The 21024-nt window shown below is 40.6% G+C and overlaps 1 protein-coding gene across 1 annotated transcript; it reads right to left on the bottom strand.

Moving 5' to 3' along the window:
• Nucleotides 1-1302: 1302 nt before the first annotated feature.
• On the bottom strand, nt 1303-12932 carry LOC119732859 (cell surface glycoprotein 1-like). Its single transcript, XM_038206461.1, has 2 exons — nt 12826-12932; nt 1303-2442 (listed from the first exon to the last, which is right to left on the bottom strand). Exon 2 carries the CDS (start codon nt 2374-2376, stop codon nt 1303-1305), a length of 1074 nt encoding a protein of 357 aa, XP_038062389.1. The 5' UTR covers nt 2377-2442; nt 12826-12932.
• Nucleotides 12933-21024: the final 8092 nt, after the last annotated feature.

The raw sequence follows: 21024 nt of genomic DNA, 5'->3' as shown, positions 1-21024 counted from the left end.
TGGGGCCCCACTTTTTTCTTCTTCAAATGTCGGCTGATATGATGCAGATGACACTTCGATCCCCTTAAAACTTTCAAAAATATCTTTCAGAGTGGAGCTTGAGGTGACCTCAGTAAGGCCATAAGGCTTGAGAAGTCTGCACCCACTTACGATCTCAACCGACACGAACATTCTTCAGGAAATTTGGATAATCAAGACAAAAATCAGGGAAAATGGTAATGTCAGACCACACAGCGACATCGACATCGTACATGAGCTGTCAGGCTGGTCATTTGTCTGCTCCCTTACATATTGCGCTAATTAAAATGCATTGACAGATTCCCAGAGATACACGACCATCGCTCCCTCAGTCTGGCTTCCAGATGCACAATAACAAAATTGCAACACCGTGTGCAAATGGTGCCCGACTAAATTTAGTGCAAAATATATGGGTGCCCAGAGAGGCTACATACAGCTTATACTTGATCGTAACCATCTCTAAAACACGTTAAAATTGTGCAGCAGCAGGATTCCAGTCAAACCAGTGAGTTTGGCAGTTTTGAGACATCATCTTACATTTAAAAAAAACTTTTTAATTTTGCAGACGCGCACGGCTACGGCGACACACGTACAAACCAGAAACTGGAAACTTTTTTTTGGCCTAACCTCCCCAAATCCTCTCAGCAAAATGGAACATTTTGCAAAAAATTGAGGCTTTATGGCAGAAATGTGTGGCTGATTTTGCAGGATGCACTGGACCTTTTGTTGTTTATGCTCAGCCACACATATTTAGGCCTACATTATACATGTACTTATCCTCCGCACTGCTCCAGGATGTCACTGGCTCTGCCTCAACAACTTGACAGTGATTGCCGGAGGATTTTGCAGGATTGAGGTAGTGGTCACCCCTTCAAGGACAACATAAATAACAGAGCCTTTTGCAGGATTGAGGCTGTATGCAATTTTTACATGAAGGCAGTTGGAGGATTTTGCAGGACTGAAGTTGCACAGGGTTTTATGCCTTTCTTTCCTAGTGTATTCAATAATGGATGAGTACTAATACGTAAGTAAGTATAGTGAATTATGTTCTGTGAAGAGGCATACCAATCAGAAGAATGCAAAATATGGCTTAAGGACGGGGTGCAATGGGGGCATTCCTTCATACAAGGAGCAAGTGACCTGCATGACTGCACAGCCTTTGTGTGGTAGCAGGACTGCACAAAAACAGCAGCTGTGGAACTACCTGACTAGCCGTGTACCACAACATACCACAGCTGGCAACTGCATTCCAGTGAGGATAGTGTGACCTTATCTGTGTTTCAATTAGTCACTTATTGGTTGTGGTATTGTGCAGTACGGATGCTCCGAGTAATTCGCCATGTGGTGACAGGGGGCAGTACACCAGTGCGGTACCCCTTGTTTCAGGGACTCTGCTACGCTATATGCATTGCGCCTAATAGCGTCAATGCAAAGGATGGAGGGGAAGGATGCTGTCAGGGAACCGATGTCAGGGCCAGGGGAGTCATAACATGCAGGGTTTACAGACGATATGTTCAAATGTGTCTCACCGAGTCTTGGCTGTAGTTGTGGCGGTGGTTGTTGCGTTGGTTCCTGCTGGGAAGGCTGTCTGCTGCCGGACTGAGTCGTTTGTTGATCATCCCTCACTCCATCAGCCGGTAGTTGTTGGGATGGAGCTGTGCTTGGACCAGGGTTAATTTGTGCCTCACCCGGTCTTGGCTGTAGTTGTGGCAGTGGTTGTGGCATTGGTTCCTGCTGGGAAGGCTGTCTGCTGCCGGACTGAGTCGTTTGTTGATCATCCCTCACTCCATCAGCCGGTAGTTGTTGGGTCGCAGCTGTGCTTGGACCAGGGTTAGTTTGTGTCTCACCCGGTCTTGGCTGTAGTTGTGGCGGTGGTTGTGGCATTGGTTCCTGCTGGGAAGGCTGTCTGCTGCTGGACTGAGTCGTTTGTTGATCATCCCTCACTCCATCAGCCGGTAGTTGTTGGGTCGCAGCTGTGCTTGGACCAGGGTTAGTTTGTGTCTCACCCGGTCTTGGCTGTAGTTGCGGTGGTGGTTGTTGCGTTGGTTCCTGCTGGGAAGGCTGTCTGCTGCTGGACTGAGTCGTTTGTTGATCATCCCTCACTCCATCAGCCGGTAGTTGTTGGGTCGCAGCTGTGCTTGGACCAGGGTTAGTTTGTGTCTCACCCGGTCTTGGCTGTAGTTGCCGCGGTGGTTGTTGCGTTGGTTCCTGCTGGGAAGGTTGTTTGTTACCAGCCGGTACTTCTTGGGTCGGAGTTGCCTGTCTGTCTTGTGCTGTGCTTGGGCCAGGGCTAGTTTGTGTCTGCGGCGTTTGTGTCTCATTTCGTCTTTGGGCTCCCTCTTCCAGTGGTTCTGCCATTTAGCGCTGGTGATGTGGGCACAGTTTACTTGCAGACAGCTTCGGTAGTCCAACCCTGGTATAATCCTGTGAGTGCAAAGCACAATCACTGGTAAAATCACAAAATGGATGCTGTTGGTCAGTCAATCAGTCCATCAGTCCGTTGGTCGACCGGTTGGTCATTATATCAGACATGCAACTGGGAATTAAAAAAACGAGGGATTTCCAAACCACACAAGACTTGGTACAGTGTAATTTGTAATGGTATTCATGAAAGCAAAACACAAGGAAATCAGCGGATCCGAGGAAAAGTTGCATGCCTGCTATACAATGTACATGTCATTCAGTCAGTTGGTCGGTCTGTTGGTTGGTCAGTCAATCTGTCGTTCAGTCGATCCGTTCGTTGCTCTGTGGTTGGTCAGTAGGGCGTGGTTGATTGGTTGGTCAGTCAGTCCATCGGTCAAAAAGGGCGTGGAGGACTGAAGGCAAAGAAGGGAAGTGGGTTATAGCCGCTGGTAATGATCAACATGTAGATTGTGCTCTCTGCACATGGCCAGCAGTTTTGTTAACACCCCACCCATGAACAAAATCTTGCTACGTGACCAGCAAAACTTTCTGAAACCTTGACAATAAAAGTCCAAAGTAGTTTAAAAACTTAAAACTTGAAATTGGAGACCCACTTTATTTTAAAAATCACATCATTCAGTCACAAAGATTTTAAAAAAGCTGTACATTCCTGATCAGCAGAAAAAATAATATTGCAGTCATTAATAGACCTATTGACGTCACGCTTTGTTTACATGTGTGCTTTCTTATGGGAGCCAGGTGGGCACGAGAGCCACCATGCAAGCTCCCATAGGAAAGCACGTACATGTAAACAAAGCGTGACGTCATGTAGGTCTATTAATTCACTCACCTTTAACCCATGAAAGGCATTACTTCGGTAGCCGACTGTGGCAGTGAAGGAGTTCACACGTCCATTACTGTTTGGATATAAAGACATAACAGTTAACTTTGTGTAGGAAGGAACTTAAACACTATTTTTACAACCTGCATTGTGCTAAAAACCTCTAAAACAGCAGTGTTGAGGGAGGGGCATCCCTGCCCATGTTTTCCCTCTCCTAGTTAACCCTCATGCTCCGTATCAGAGTCTGAATGTCCATACTCATTATTTACTGATGGTACATTTAACACAAGAAACTGTCTGGAAGGGAATTCACCATGCCAACACATCGAACTTTGGACAACCACATGCACACCCGCCTCCCCACCCTCAAGTGTTGTAGGATTTATGCTTTTATCTCTTCCACAATCTAAATCTCAGGCATGCAACTGTAAATTCACCACACAAAAAAGGAAATTCCAAAATTTGTTTTTGAATTTTGAGAGGCATAATGACATGAGAATAAAAAAAGAGAGGAAATCAGCTGCTCCAAAAAAAAGTTGCATGCCTGAAATCTATTGCAATACTGAAAATGTACAGTTCAGAATCGATAAGAGCGGATCCACTGTTACCATGGTTACTATCAAATGAAAGAACCTCTTCCGCCCAGCCCCTATCTATATGTGAAACTGACGTCATGCTCGGAGAGATATTAAAGTAGAACTGGGCAATTGTCAGACCCCCTGTGGGTCGGTATACCACGAAAATTGGAACTGCTTCACTGCCTTTTGAGCAACGGGGCAACATGCAACACAAACTATAATTTGAAAGTTGTCAAACATCCCGTTTTGTGTAAAACCTTTTTTTTTTATCAAACAAGTCCTAATTACAGAATAGAGTAACATCTTTTGAAGTATACTGCTTTCATTTCAGCAGGGTAGCCTTTTCAGTAATTTGAACTGTTCTTAAGGGTCCTGACATGCATGTTAGTCCTTACTGGTATCTGTGAAGACAAAACTTGTTTATTGTGTCAAAGAGAAATTACCACTCCTCCAAAAAAAGTACCTTGGCCTGTATACATGTTACTCAACTCAATTCAGCAAAAACACCTTCTCTACATTAGTGATACAGCATGTACAATCAGTTTATGAGAAATAAACTGAATACCGAGACTATATTGTTGACAGTACAATGGTATATTCACCAATAGTTTACCTACAGCGAGCCAGAGAGCTTAGAAATTATTCAAGTTCAGCATTCCTCATTCCAACATCACTACCCCATTTATTTGGTTTGTATTCTCAGGTCATCCACCATTGACTCTCACAGACCTTGATGCAAATTCTGTCAACAATACCCAATGAAAAAGCTGCCACAAACAATCCCATATTTGGTGCTGCCCCGCTGCTTTCATGTATGCCTTACGGATAACATACATGTACATACATGTCCCACACCCTGCAGGTAAAACTTGTAAACTCAATTATAAAAGAAAGTCCCCCCCTCAAAACTGTTTGTCTTCAACTCAAGAACTACTAGGCACCTCTCGCTAAAATAACGACTAATCAGTACAGAAAGTCCTTAGCAATCCAGCCATACTCTTAATTTGGCCCCAAAACAGTGATAGTGTGTACACATTTATACAACTTATGACAAATGATACCGAAACAAATTTGCACTTTTGTACAGCTGCAAGTTGAGTGTGAACATTTTGTTTCTAATGCACTTTCATCTCTTCCAACAAAAAATTCTTAAAATTGATTTCTTAACATTTTTTCACCATTTCCTTTATTGCATAAATGTACTTTGCATGTTCTTTGAGGTTCAGTAAAGGAAAGGGTAAAAACATAAACAACAAAACTTGAAATTATTTTTATGAAATTTTTGTTGGAAGATTGCGTTAGAGACGAAATGTTCACACTCCACTCTGTGTACGGACATTAGGCCTATCGCTATTTTGTGCCAAATAAAGAGTATGGCTGGATTGCTAAGGAATTTCTGTACTTGTCATTATTTGAGCAAAAGATGCGCAGTAGTTTTAGAGTGAGACAAAAAGTATTGGGGGGATTTCTTTTCTGGTTGAGTGTATAAGTGTAATGGCGATATGGAACTATTGCCTGTGCTTTTCATTTCGTTTGGAGCACTCACCTATTAAGCGAAAAATACTGTATTAAAAGGCAAACCAAGGACCACAATGGTCCGTGGGCAAACTCAAACATGTTTTTCTTTGGTAATGAGTGATTGGCTCACAGCATTAGCAGCCTACATTGCACATGTACATGTACATCTCATGAATTAATTTGCACACGGTTAAAGATATAGTCCATCATAAATTGTAATTTGCACATTCTGTTCATTTGAAGCAACAAAAGTGCTCAAAATCTATAGAAGGGTGCTTAACAACTGACCTGATGAAGTTTCAGCTCAGCTTCAGCTGTATATTTCAAGAAAAACAACATTCTACGATCTCGATTTTGAATCAAAAGTTGCTACATGTAAATCATGTTTTGAATCGGGCCTGAATTCAGCATCCGAAACAGTTCTCACTGAGCGGATTGCAGCTACGCAATGTCGCGCACCGATCAGACGAATTATAGCAACTGCGCACGCATGTGCATTGTGTCAACGCTTGCACGCGCTTCGCTAAATAAACAAACTACAAGTTAATGGAAATTTCCAACGGTGCTTCTTAAGACGTTGGAAAGGCCTTCTTTTGCTTAATACATCCATAACCTATTGTTATACTCCATTTAATTATTGCATTTCCATACAAAGGTACCTATTCAAATTAAATGGGAGAGGCTACCAATATTTCCTAATGCCAGGTACGAAGTTTATTACAAAGATAAACAGTAAACCAAGATAGAATTTGCTGAGAAGCACCAGGTGTACTGTTGAACCAGCCTGTCAGTCAGCTATCAAAATGATACTGGGCTGACCCTCTGGAACTACCGATAGGAACAATTTCAACCAACTTAATCAGTCCAAATTTGCTTCTTCTTATTCTTGTAATTATTCAGTAAAAATGTTACAGATAAAATATTTACAGCTTCTTTGATATTTGAAGATTCCTTTGCAGAGCTCTATGTTGAAATGAATGGGACTCTTGCACCCCCTCCAACAATAAAGTTTTACTTTTAAGCTTTTTGCGTCCAGTTCCAAAACGTTCTATGAAAAGTCTAAATTTCCTCTTAAATTTCATTACAGAGGAGCAACATGGAGTACAAACTACAATTTGAAAGTTGTAAAAGATCTGTTTTGTCCGAAACCTTTTTGTTATCAAACAAGTCCTAATTACGGAATAAAGCAACATCTTTTGAAATATATTTCAGCAGGGTAGCCTTTTCAGCTGTTTGAACTGCTATTTTTTAGGGCCCTGACATGCAGGCCTACGGTACATGCACGTTCATATCCCTTACCACTATCTGATGAGACAAAAGTATTTTATTGTGTCCAAGAGAAATTACCACTCCTCCAAAATATAGTACCGGTACCTTAATTGGCCTGTACATGTTACTCATAACAGTACAAAAAACCACACAGGTCTGTATTAGCCATAGATCGCGTAAAATTGGTTCATGAGAAATAAACTGAATACCCAGACTATATTGTTGATAGTACAATGTTATATTCACCAATAGTTTACCTACAGCGAGCCAGAGAGCTTAGAATCTATTCAACTTCAGCATTCCTCGATCCAACGTCACTACCCTGTTTATTGGGTTTGTATTCTCAGGTCATCCACCATGGACTCTCACAGACCTTGATGCAAATTCTATCAACAATACCAAATGAAAAAGCTGCCACAAACAATCCCATATTTGGTGCTGCCCCGCTACTTATGCCTTACGGATAATAAATACCACACCCTGCAGGTAAAAGATACAATGGCGATATGGAACTACATGCATTGCAGGTGCTTTTCATTTCATTTGGAGAACTCACCTCAGTGAAAAATACTGTATTAGGCAAACCATGGACCACAATGGTCCGTGGGCAAACTCAACATGTTTTTCTTTGGTAAATTGGCTCACAGCATTAGCAGCCTACATGTACATCGCCTTTTATTATTTGCACACAGTTAAATTAGAAAACACATGTACTTCTTTTTATTAAACTATAACTTACAAGTAGAAAATCCATTAGGATAAAATATTCCCACATCGCAGTATACTCAACAATTGTTCTAATTTAACTTCACTTTTTAACATAATTGTGACGAGCTCAGTAGGCATCTCAAATAAACTTGAAGTAAATTTATATAGAACCATCATCATACGATTTCACTGCAGATTATCAAGAAACTATGCAGCAGGATGTCATAATTACATGAACTGTTCTCTGTATGTTGTCCCTTGAACACTGCTCATAGTTCATGATGTGGTCTGAATAAGATTTCATTCCTACAAGTACATGTAGACTTGGATTTAAATAGCTTATTTAGAATCAATCATTTAACTTTGACATGTCTGACTAGAATACAATGTAGCTGGATTTCTGGAAAAAGACCAGACTCAAATTGGACTCATTCTGCTTGGCTCGACTCATGGTGGCCTAGCCTGTACATGTTACTCAACAACAGCCAAAAAAACACTCACTTGTATTTAATAATAATAGCCATAGAGTGCGTAAAATTGGTTTATGAGAAATAAATTGTACCCAGACTATATTGCTGATTGTACAATGGTACATTCATCAATAGTTTACCGACAGCGAGCCAGAGAGCTTAGAATCTATTCAAGTTCAACATTCCTCGATCCAACGTCACTGCCCCATTTATTGGTTTGTATTCTCAGGTCATCCACCATTGTCTCTCACAGACCTTGATGCAAATTCTGCCAACAATACCCAATGAAAAAGCTGCCACAAACAATCCCATATTTGGCGCGCTGCCTCGCTATGTATGCCTTATGGATAATATACACGTACATGTGCCACACCCTGCAGGTAAATCTTGTATACACTCAACCAAAACAGAAAGTCCCCCCCCCCATACTTGTTTGTCTAACTCAAGAACTACTAGGCACCTCTCGCTCAAATAATGACTAATCAGTACAGAAAGTCCTTAGCAATCCAGCCATACTCTTAATTTGGCCCCAAAACAGTGATAATGTGTACACATTTATACAACTTATGACAAATGATACCGACACAAATTTGCACTTTTGTACAGCTGCAAGTTGAGTGTGAACATTTTGTCTCGAACGCTCTTTCATCTCTTCCAACAAAAAACTGTACTCTTGTAAAAATTGATTTCTTAAAAAAAAATTCACTTCATTCTTTGCATGTTCTTCCAGGTTCAGTAAAGGAAAGGGTAAAAACATAAACAACAAAACTGGAAATTATTTTTATGAAATTTTTGTTGGAAGATTGCGTTCGAGGTGAAATGTTCACACTCAACTTGCTCGTACACAAAACTGCATAATTTTGTACACATTAACACTATATTTTGTACCAAATAAAGAGTATGGCTGGATTGCTAAGGAATTTCTGTACTGATTAGTCCGTTATTTGAGCAAAAGATGCTCAGTAGTTTTAGAGTTAGACAAAAAAGTATTGCCCAGGGGGGGCTTTCTTTTTTGGTTGAGTGTATAATGGCGATATGGAACTACACTGTACATATATTGCAGGTGCTTTTCATTTTGTTTGGAGCACTCAACTATTGTGAAAAATACTGTATTAGGCAAACCACGGACCACAATGGTCCGTGGGCAAACTCAAACATGTTTTTCTTTGGTAATGAGTGATTGACTCACAGTATCAGCAGCCTACATGTATACATGTATGTACATCGCATGAATTAATTTGCACATGGTTAAAGATATAGTCCATCATTTGTAATTTGCGCATTTTGTTCATTTGAAGCAACAAAAGTGTTCAAAATCTAAAGAAGGGTGCTGAACAACTAACCTGATGAAGTTTCAGCTCAGCTTCAGCTGTACCGTATATTTCAAGAAAAACAACATTCTAGGATCTCGATTTCCAATCAAAAGTTGCTAAATCATGTTTTGAATTGGGCCTGAATTCAGCGTCCGAAACAGTTCTCACTGAGCTGATTGCAGCTACGCAATGTTGCGCACCGATCCGACGAATTATAGCAACCGTGCGCGCATCTGCATCGTGTCAATGCTTGCACGCGCTTCGCCGAATAAAAAATATGAACTACTAACGGAAATTTCCAACGGTGCTTCTTAAGACGCACGGTTGGAAAGGCCTTCTTTCATTGATTTCTTTAAAATGACAGCTTGCCAGAAAGAATAATTTCACAGGGAGTTTAGTCCCCTTACTATCTTTTAACCAAGTATGTTTTTCAACAATTATTACGCCAGTTACTTTTTGGATAGCTGCTGCAAATGATGGACTCTGGCTTTAAAATAGAGCATGTACAATGTATACTTTTTTTGTTAAATTATAATTTACAAGTACAAAATCCATTACAATAAAAAAATCCCACATCACAGATTCAACAATTGATAAATGACCTATTTAACTTCACATTTTCACATAATTGTAGACAAGCTCGGTAGGCATCTCAAATAAACTTAAACAAATTTATATAGAACCATCATCACCAGTATTCTGCACATTATCAAGAAACTATATAGAACCATCATCACACGATATTCACTGCAGATTATGAAGAAACTATGCAGCAGGACGTTATAATTACATGAAATGTTCTCTGTCATGTCTGTACAGTGGCGTACATGTGTAGCACGGTCGTTTTTATTGGGGGGGGTTAAACATTTCTTTAAAAGGGCACTTGCACATCCGTGCTGAAAATGTAGACATGCTTTTTTCCCCGAACACTTGGCATCCGTAAAATCAAAGAGGGGGGGGGGGGGGGGGGGGGGGCTGGTACCATCTGTCAATGGGGGTGCTCTTCAAAACCGACGATTGTGCACACTTATAAACACTAAATGGTGCCTATTAGGGCGATACATGAACGCAAATTCACAAAAAAAGGCACCCAGAACGGCCGATGGGACAAAAAAGGGCACGACTTCTTTTTAAAAAGGGCAATTGTTCAGAAAAAAAGGGCACTTGTTTAAAAACGGGCACTCTTTACAAAATATTGGGGGGGGGGCGGTAAGCGCTGTTTAAAAAAGGCATTTGAATGGAAACGGGCAGTCTTTAGAAAATATTGGGGGGGGGGGTAAAAAAAACCTTACCCCCCCTGCTGGCTATGCCTATGCTGTATACATGTTGTCCCTTGAACACTGCTCATAGTATGTGATGTGGTCTGAATGTGTTTTCATGCCTAGTCTTGGATTTAGCTTGGACTCAATCATGAAACTTCGACTTTAATAGCTTGACTTCTGGAAAAGAGACTAGACTGGAATTGGACTCGATCTGATTGGACGCAACTCCGGTGGACTCGACTATCATACTGCTGACAGGAGTTCAACCCCATGTGACAACAAACATCTCAGCATTTGAATTGAAACTTCAAGTTAATCTACAAGTTGTCGTACCAAACATGATCACACTTTAAACCTGAAAGACTTTGCGAATTTGGCACGGTGACCACATACATGTAGGACACCAGTATACGTCATCTGAAGTGGCTGGTAACTGGTACCAAATCGACTGGCAAACCAAATCCTTGTCAAATAGATTATCAGTAAATTGGAAACTGCACTAAAAAGTTGTACCCCATTTCTGACCCTGCAAACAGCAGTCCTACATGTACTAGCAACATGAATTGTCACTAAATGATTCCACACACAAAAAGGAAGAATGGCTACTCACCTACAGAAACTCCTCCCCTGTACACAGCACTACACACACAACTGTGGCTTGCCTCACAAACAATCAATGCTAAACTCGTCCAGAAACCAAATCTAAGATTGCAATACTAAAAAGGTGCAGTGCAGAATCGACAAGAACAGAATCCAAGTTACTCTCAAAGGCGAAGGCGCGCAAATGATAGAACCACTTCTGCCCAGCCCCTATTTATAGTCCCGATGACATCATGCTGGGTAGTTACTCAGAAGAATTAAGCAATTGCCATGCGTTTGTGCTGTGCCACCCTGTAGTTTGATTGGCCTATTTCTCCTGCACACACTCACACTGAACATACCACCCTAATGGTACACACGTAGATCTTTAAATTAGGCTGACCCCTAGGTTATTCTGACAATCTAAGCTTTGCCATAGAGCATGTACAATTGTACACTCAGTTTATGAGAAATAAACTGAATACCCAGACTATATTGTTGATTGTACAAATTGGTACCGGGGGTATTCCCCAATAGTTTACCTACAGCGAGCCAGAGAGCTTAGAATCTATTCAAGTTCAGCATTCCTCGTTCCAACGTCACTGCCCCGTTTATTGGGTTTGTATTCTCAGGTCATCCACCATTGACTCTCACAGACCTTGATGCAAATTCTGCCAACAATACCCAATGAAAAAGCTGCCACGAACAATCCCATATTTGGTGCTGCCCCACTGTGCTTACGGATTAGCACACCAGGTGAAAGGAATAATGGCGATATGGGACTATTGCTGGTGCTTTTCATTTCTGTTGGAGTACATGTACTCACCTCAGTGACAAAGTCTTTATTAGGCAAACTCAATCTGTTTGTCTTTAATGAGTGATTGGCTGACAGCATACAGCACACATCCAATATGTAATTTCGTTCACATTTTGTGGGGATTACCAAACTATAGACTTTTGGAAACTGTGTTGTACAGGGTGTCCCAAAACAAATGACACCCTTACTTTGATTGCAACTTCAAAAATAACCAAGCTGGCTCTGTACGTTTTTTTTGCAAGCGGACATTATCACTAGCAAACAAAATTTGGGTGTCGGAGCAGGGGGGGGGGGGGGGTTCGCATTTTTTTTTCATGAATTTCTATTGAAAAAAAAATGTTTGACAGAGCTGGGTTTTTTTTTTTTGACCCCCAAACCCCCCCTCTGGATCCGCACCCGTGTAGGCTGGGAATTCTTAACTGTTGAAAACAGCCACTTGATTGATTTGGACTGAAAGGACTACTTGGCACAAAATGTATGTTTGCATAGGAGGGTTTACAAAAATTAACTTTTTTTGACGTGACACAAGAGGGCGCCGTGTAATGACGTCTTCTTCACTTGCTTGTGTTTGGCATCCCTCACTGACAATTTGCTGAATTTGAATCTTTGAAACGAAAGTACATGTTGAAAATGAAAAAGGTCTTCGCTGTCGGCGATTCCGTAAATTTAGGCATAAATGTCAGACAGTTTAATGAGCTGCTGTTGGAAAAGTGAATGTGATAGATCACTAATAATGTGACATCTAATGAGTAGAAAACAATTACAGACCAAACAAACGTACCACCACCTTAACAACATTGTACATGTACATCATGTGGTCCGATTGGTCCGTTGGATTTTACGGAATTGCCCCTATGTGAGTCTTGTGGTGTGTTGATGGTTAAATTAAACAATTCAACAGGTTAATTAATAACCAGAGTAATAGTATTTCGACTGACAGACAAACATAAAGAAGGTTAAAAACAAAATAATTGTCCTACCTACCAACCTGGATAATTGTTAGGATGTTAGCGTAAACACACACATATGTTCAGCCTAAGTGAACCTACCATGATACGGGTCTTGACACACATCCATGGCTTGGCCGGTGTCAATTCTTGCTGTCCTCTTTGGAGGTTTGTGGCCATGAACTTCCTGTATGCATCTTCATCGGTCTCTGAAAGATCATCCAGCATTGACCAAAAGCACTGTGCCTGATTCATCAGGTCATGTTGGACGCCTGTCGCCATAGTTTACTGAAATTGGAAAAGAAAGGAGGAGAATTTTGAAAATGGCGTCCACACAACATTCGCAACGGAGCCCTCGCCGATAAACGGTAAATTTCACTTTTCATCCAGATTGTAAGTAAAGCTTAGTATCATCATCTTCAAATCATAAATCTGTAATTGTATCTCAGGTGGCATATGTAGTAATTCTGCGGCCGTTTTGAGGGTGAAATCTGATGTTTTTGTTGGAAAATGGTTGGGTTGTTAATTGTTTGAAACGCCATGTAAGTACTATCGCAAGATTATGTCTAAATGTTAAAAATAATGCAGAGGCTACTGTTGTGGCAATTGCTATCGTTACAGCAGCGTCTGGCTCCCTGACCTAATGCCTTCATACAACTGCATGTGCGCACATCACATCACATGACAGCGATAAGGGTCTGTGGATGAACAGTTTGCCACATGCATGCGAAATCATAGCAGGGTACCAACGAAATCAAAGAAAGTGTTCTGTTTTGAAGTAGATTTTTGATTCAAAATGTTGAATGTTTAATGGCACATTTTGTATTGATCATGTGTATGCTCCAACTTTTATGCAATTTAAGGAAAGAATTCCATAAATATACATGTATGGACATCACTAATTTTTCCGATAACATGTCCTAAAAAGCCAAATTTTGCAGGGAAAATATTGTAGTATTTACTGAGAAAACACTTGGAACTTTTCTGACCAGTCTCATAATAGGGTTTGTGCACAGGGTGGCAAGTGATGTCCAGGTGGGGGTATGGAAGTCTTTCTGCTTTGTTTATCCACCGACCATTGTTGTCATGTGATGTGCACACACGCAGTGGTACATGTAACTCTGATGGGGCTTACACTGTGTACTGAGACTTGGGTAATCGTTATCTTCAGAACACCTCTATTTTTTACCGGTTCCGTTCCGTTCAAAACTGACTTTTGCATGACTGTTCAGTACCAAAACAACTTTTGCGGGCCAGTCTTTTGTCTTCAGATTAATAACTCATGTTTGTTGAAATTTTGAAACGCACTTTCAAAGAAAATGTGACTTTCCTATTTTTTTTTTTGCAATCAGCGACGCAAGCCACACAGAATGAAAGCCTGATGCTGATTGGCTGATAACAAATTTTTCAAAAAACATTAATTTTTTGATTAGCCAATCAGCATGATCAGCATCGAGCTTTCATTGCATCAAGTTTTCACTGTCGCCATAAATTCGAGCCTGTTTTCTGGTTGTCATCGTCGTCTTTTCAAATGACTCTTTTACCCCATAATTTCCCTCATAAATCGAAGACATGCCCACTTTCCACAATATAATAAACAAAATATTCAAGAAGGTGTCCTCCCTTGAATGATTGAAAAAAAAAGTGATGTACGTATTGAGTGTCATTTAGTCAGCTGTTTTGATGAGTCCTTTCTGCCTTTAACCTTAGGAACGGGTTCCTAAAGATAACGATTACCGAGACTAGGCCTACTACATGTACTAGGCCTAGTACATGTACTAAAAATAAAAAGGCGAAGTTGGGCACCAAGTTACTCTGGCATGTCAGACGGAAAGAATGCAGCATTCAGCATTTGTGTTCAAAGTCAATGGAAGATTTTCAAAGTCTTTTCTAACCACATTGGAAACGCGATTCTCTGTCCCAGATTCATATCTTTTAGGAAAGAGTTCCATACTGGGCCATGACCTGAAAAGTACCAAATCTGATGAAGAAACATAATTTAAGGAGTGCAAAAATTCTTAAAATACTTTAACCACCAGTCACACTTGCCAACTGCACTTGCCACACTTGCCAACTGCGCGCTGAAGCGCGCCCCCGACGACTGTTTGCCGGCCAACTTCGGCTGCCGTTCTACCTCTGCCGTGACGCAAGTGAAGACTCATAGTTAGTGCAGCAGTGGTGCATCAAACAGGCATCCGGTGCGCGCTTCAGCGCCATGCCGCGCCGCGCCCAGTCAGTTGCAGCAGCTGTGTCACGCGTAGCTGCTCTATTTTCTCGTCCACACAACTGACAGCAATGCGAGGCCAGCGAAAGATGGCCGTAAAAAAAGGCTTCCAAAAATTCGTGATTTTCATGGCAAACCACAACCCATCCAAACAAACAAAGTTGTTTTCGGTAGTTAAAGACCTACTTCATACATGTACATCCATCAAGGTATTTTTTTTCTCAAAAAAAAGGGATTTCGATGCATTTTGACAGTATTATTTCACGGACAAATCAACTAAAAATTAGGTCATGAAATTTTCGGTTTTTTCAACAACGACGAAAGTCTCCCAAATGTTGTCAAAGGAAAGAATGAACCTTCATCTACATAAAATCTCGTGAACGTGATGTCGTCAATATTTTAAGAATTTGATGTACACCTAATGTTTCCAACAACTTCCATTTGTCACAATGCGAAATATCGTCGCCATTGTAAAGCATAGAGCGAGGAACCCAAACACGGTGTGACCTTGTGACCCCATACGCCCACTGAATGGTCGAGTTTGAGTATGGCCTGCTTAATATTCATAAGTCATTCATTGCACGTTCGCACGTGCTATTCGCAATGTTTTCAAGCCAACGTACGTCAGCGTACTTACTTTCGTTTACACGCGTACATGTGATTGCAAATCATGAAATCTCGCAACGGTCTTCATTTTTTTTAACCAGCGATTTGGACCAAACATTAGAAGTCTCCTGCACGTGTTTCACATGAAAATGAAGCGTATACCTTCCTCTATCTATGAATCTTTGGCCGTTTTTAAGAATCCAATGTACACCTAAAAACTATCGGCCCTCGCTTTTGTCATGTTTGTTGATAAAAAATATGATTTTGTTCGACAGGCCCTGACAACACTTTATACTTGGCAAAAGCAGTTATTTTTGGTATCAAAATAAAGCACACGATTTGAACTTTTCACATATTAAGCCATCTTGGCCAAACAGTACATGTATCCAGGCACTTTTTGTGTTTTCTTTAGTCTCGCATAAATCTTGTAAAACCTCGCGTACGCTTTTGGGCCACGCATGCACGACCTCGAGACAAGAAACTGAGGTCAAACAGGGCTGTGTGCGTGTGAGACACGGCCACTGACTTGCAGTTGGCAAGTGTGACTGGTGGTTTGCTGTGTGTGCATGGTAATCGACAGCGCTTTGCAGTTTGTTGGTGCACAAATCTAGCACCGGGCATCATCATGACCGCACGGCTGTCGGTTAGGCCTATGCATCCTTTTTTCACTGCAACTGCAATTGTACTTTTGTAGGCTGAATCTTCATCGTGGATCATTTTTTTCTTCAAAGACCTGTGAAGTGGGTAAGACCCAGTTGAAATACAATGTAAGTGTGTTTAGGGGAACAAAATTGCACATTTTCGAAATTTTTTTGGACCTGCCAATGCTGCAGTCCAAGTGAAAAACTTCCTCCAGCCCTAAATGACAACCCAATGATAAAATTTAGGGCTGGGTAACTCCAGCTAGGAAAACGACTGTGTTTGGACAAAAAAAACCCAAAAATGCCGATCACCCTAGTGTAGGCCCCTACACGTATGTCACTTTTGAGTGTCATTAAGTCAGCTGTTTTGGTGAGTTCTTTAACCTTGGGTCCTACAGATAACGATTACCGAGACTAGTAGTACAAAATATAAAAAGGCGATAAGTTGGGCACCAAGTTACTCGGGCATATCGAGCAGAAAGAATGCGGCGATCACGAAGTGTAGGGCCCCTGTTTTGTTTTGATCAAATCAGAGTCAAATTTTTTTTTATTGTTCAAAAATCACCTTTACAATCAAAAGCAGACTTTCCTCAATTCTAATGACACCCGTTTTGCAATTTTGAACAGATTCTTTGGTTAGAAATTACGATTTTCCTGCGCGGTTTGTGCCTTGCGATCAAGGGCGGATCCAGAACACAATTTTTTTGGGGGGGCCCAAAAAAATTTTGGTCTCCCAAAAATGTTGGTCCAAAAAAAAACGGCGTGGGGTTCGGGGCCCGCTTAAGGGTCCCAAAATTTTTTTGGATTCTATATGCTCTGTGGTGCGATCTGAGGCAATTTCTGACCACTTTAACCAATGTTTTTTTAAGGAAAAGATGTTGGTGTACTCAATCCCAGCCTTTATTGCGATGTCACATAAAAAAATAAATAATTGGTTTCGTTTTTTTGGGGGGGGGGGCCATGGCCCCCTTTGGCCCCCCCCCCCCCCCCCCCCCCCCCCCCCCGGATCCGCCCTTGCTTGCGATTCAGCATGTCGTGCGTGCCCGCTCACGGTTCATCGAGCGGTGATCGCCATCTTTATTTTCGGGTCGCGTGTTGCCGTCGCGCCGCGCTGTCATCATCATTTTACCTCCAAATTTCCCTCATTATTGGCCTCAAAAAATCAAAACCCTGTCCTCTATCTATGAGATCATAGCTGTTCATTGAAAATGTCGCCAAAACTAGTTTGGTACGTCCAATAATTTAAAAGTGGATTTTTTCCCTTATAGGAACCGGGACCTACACTACACGATCGCCAAGAATGCAGTAGGCCTATTCAGCGTTTGCAATGTGTACAATTTTAAGTCTATGGAAAGTCAAGAAGATTTTCAAAGTATTTTCTAACCAAATTGGAAATGATTGTCAGTCCCAGATTCATGTCTTTTTAACATTTTTGCAATGACTAAGAGAAGGGAGTTCGCCCCGGTGTTTCTGGCAGTGGCCGCAGCACCTTGTATACCCTGGTGCCACATAATGGGTCTCATATCTCTCATGTACTTCATTCATCTAATTATAGACATAACTCCCAGTGCATTGAGTACCTCAGTACTCCGTTGCGATAATGCCTGAATAGGTTTCTGCAACGTAGCCATACAGATACAGATACAGACTGACCTTTATTGAGATGATACTTGAAGAAAATGTGGCGTCAGGTTGCAACGTTCTTTCCCCAAACGTTCCCTTTCTTGCTGAACTTCAGGAGTTTCAACTTTCCGCAACTTTTTTTTACTAATCGACCAAGTTGACAAGCGCCCTCTCTAGTTGGACGTAGAAATCTTACGTTCCGAAGGCGCCCTTCTCTCGGGGGAGGGGGGGGGGGGGGGGGGGGGAAAATTAAAGTTAACCGTTTGGCACATAATTATAATGAATTTGTCTTCGTGCGAGAGACTACTATTTTGTCAGGCGCGCCCTTTTTCAACAGAAATGTTTAGTTGACAAAAAAAATGCAAATATATAGGGTAAGGCCTATGCCCTTACTATTTAGAAGTGAAACAAACGACTTCCAATAAAGTAAAACGGGTAATTTCTTAGTTTTTAAATTCAAGAGGATTGTGTTGCTTATGTTCAATGAAAACTGAATATGATTGTATTTTTTGCATATATATTCAACGCTATCGCTATTGTTTCGGTCATATTATTTGTATTGTTAGACGGTTTCTCATGAACACACTATTTATTTTAACAATAGACAGCTTCCCTCAAATTTTAATAGACTTGTGTCACAAGGGCATTAAATCTCAACAGGAAACATCAGACACTATATTTAATACACTTAGAGCAGTAGAGTGGTGTCAGCGCCAAAAACCAATCCGAATTAATATAAAGGACATTTACACTTATAATTTTGCCGACTAAAATGTTATTTCAAAGGAGTCCGCGCTTCACAACCACCGGGATTTTGTCCTTGCCATTGTACAGAAACGACCATAATGGACCGTAACGCTAACTCCTGAATTATCTGATGCATTGAATTCAATTTCAGCCAGCAGATTGGTCATGACAAATAAAACAAACACACAGAACATTTGGACAACAAATTGTTGTTCTCTCCGTAAATATTATTTTTGTCAACACCGGGAAAACGTGCGTATCTGCAATCACGGTCTATAGCACACTTTGCCGATATTGTACAGAAACGACATCGACACAGGCCTTATGGACACGCCAACTCCTGAATTATCTGATGCATTGAATTCAAATTCAGAAAGCAGATTGTTCATGACAAATGCGAAAAGCACACAGAATATTTAGGCAAAAAAATTGTTGTTCTCTCCGTAAATATTGTATTTGTCAACAGGCCGGGAAAAACGCGCGTACCTGCAATCACAGTCTATAGAACAAATCACAGTGAAAAGTAGCAAAACAATCAAGTATATAAATAGTTTATCAGTTCAATTTGTTTTGTGTTCATTGGGTGCCAGAGAAATATTTAAAGTTGTTGTTTGTTTTCAAATGCAAGAGTCACCTTGGTGTCGCTAAGCCCACAACAGCAAAACACAAGAGGTCCACAACAAAACAATGTAATCAAACAATGATTAATTCAACTTATTTGAAGTTGTCTTATTAATCAAAGAAGCTGTCTTCTTGCAGACCGAAGTTGGGGCCACCAGAAATGCCTTTTAAGATAAATCCACCGGGGAACAAGTGAAGACGACTGTTTTAATGCGAAATTGTAGTCTATTCATCCCCGTTGCCACTTTATAATACAAAGAAAGAAAAGAAAGGAAACACTGCACCCCTCCCATAAAATGCAATCTAGCCCCGCCCCTCCACATAAGGAATTGGCAACAACTGGCCTGTCGGTGACCCTTTCTTGATCCCCCAACAATAAATGCTTCTGGATCCATCAGCGATTTAGCTGTGTAATCATATTTTTTTTAATTGCATGAAGTAAATTTGTGATTGGGTTGATATATTTTTTAAGGAATTTCTTTTGCTATCCTCATTATGAAGCCTGCATGCCTGATTACAAAACCCAAGTGGTGACCCAGCTGTAGAATTCATAGGCGGGAGATTGGTCCATCACTGAGGGAGGAATGGAGGCATAACCCAACAATCATCTAACCTCAAAGATTTCTCCTTGATTGACTTAAGGCATTGCATGGAATGATTTATTACACGATAATAATCATACAAAGTACACAATGTCAAATAATAATTCCTGACGTCTTAAACTTTGCCCCAAATATCTGGAAAAAAGAAAAGAAGAGATCAGAAATGTTTCTGCACCAATAACAAATAATGCAAATAACATACAAATTTCCAACAAAATTCCATTCACATTTAACCATATCAAAGCCAACTCAACTTTCTTCCGCCAAACGGTGTAAATATCAAATTTTAAATGTAGAAAATGTATTTTGAAGTTAAATAAAGAAATTGACTGTAGCAGGATGACCGTTCCGGATTACCGTACCGGAACAGGAATCCAGAGGTCACAGGGTCAAACCAGCTCCAGTTAATTTCTTTGCATACCATCTTTGCATGACCTTATCTTACAGAGTTGCACATTGATGATCACAAGATAACAACAAATCACAATGATGTAGTTTGTAAACCATGGCTTAAAGGCATATAGGAACATTTGTCTTTCAAGCATTTTGTTTGTTTCCAAAGCATGTAATATCATCACTGTTCCACAGAAGAATACTCTAAACCTAACATGTTGAAGCTTTGGATATTACACTTTTCAGAAAAAGAGTGAAAACTCCATACACACACTTTTGATCAATAAACGCTATTTCGCCCATAAACTCTTATTTCCAAAAATCAGTCAAATGACTTATCGTTGGAAATCACCTACATTTCTTGATTTCTTCTTAATGACAGCAAGCCAGATGGAATAATTTCACAGGGTGTTTAGTACCAGTACGATCTTTAATCCAAGTGAGCTTTTTGATTACAACTCGGTAGGTTACTTTTGGGATAAATGCAAATGATCCCATCCCATATCCCTTTAAGTGTGTAAATTAATTTAAAACTACAATCAGTTCGGCTGTGCAGTTACAGTGTGTAAATCTCATTTTAATCAAAATCTTCTTTCATGTGTCATGCCAGCAACATTAACAATTAAACATTATTTACATTCAGTTTACATTTCCAATGTGAATAAATCAAAATGTTGATTCAAAGTACACTTTTTCTCTCCTGCAGAATACTTTTACCAAATTGAATGGTTGCATTTGGGCATGCTATAAACGACTGCTATCACCTGGGCAACTGCAAAATATCAAAACTGTTAGAAACAAAAATGTGAGTTTTCATACGAGAATATTGATCATACTTGGAACA

The sequence above is a fragment of the Patiria miniata genome, unplaced genomic scaffold, assembly GCF_015706575.1.
Source record: "Patiria miniata isolate m_02_andy unplaced genomic scaffold, ASM1570657v1 HiC_scaffold_25, whole genome shotgun sequence".
NCBI classification, from domain to species: domain Eukaryota; kingdom Metazoa; phylum Echinodermata; class Asteroidea; order Valvatida; family Asterinidae; genus Patiria; species Patiria miniata.
This window is presented reverse-complemented; position numbering and strand designations above follow the sequence as displayed.

Bases quoted from the DNA above. Each gene is read 5' to 3' on its own strand.
- LOC119732859 (XM_038206461.1), bottom strand. From the start codon at position 2,376: ATGGCAGAACCACTGGAAGAGGGAGCCCAAAGACGAAATGAGACACAA.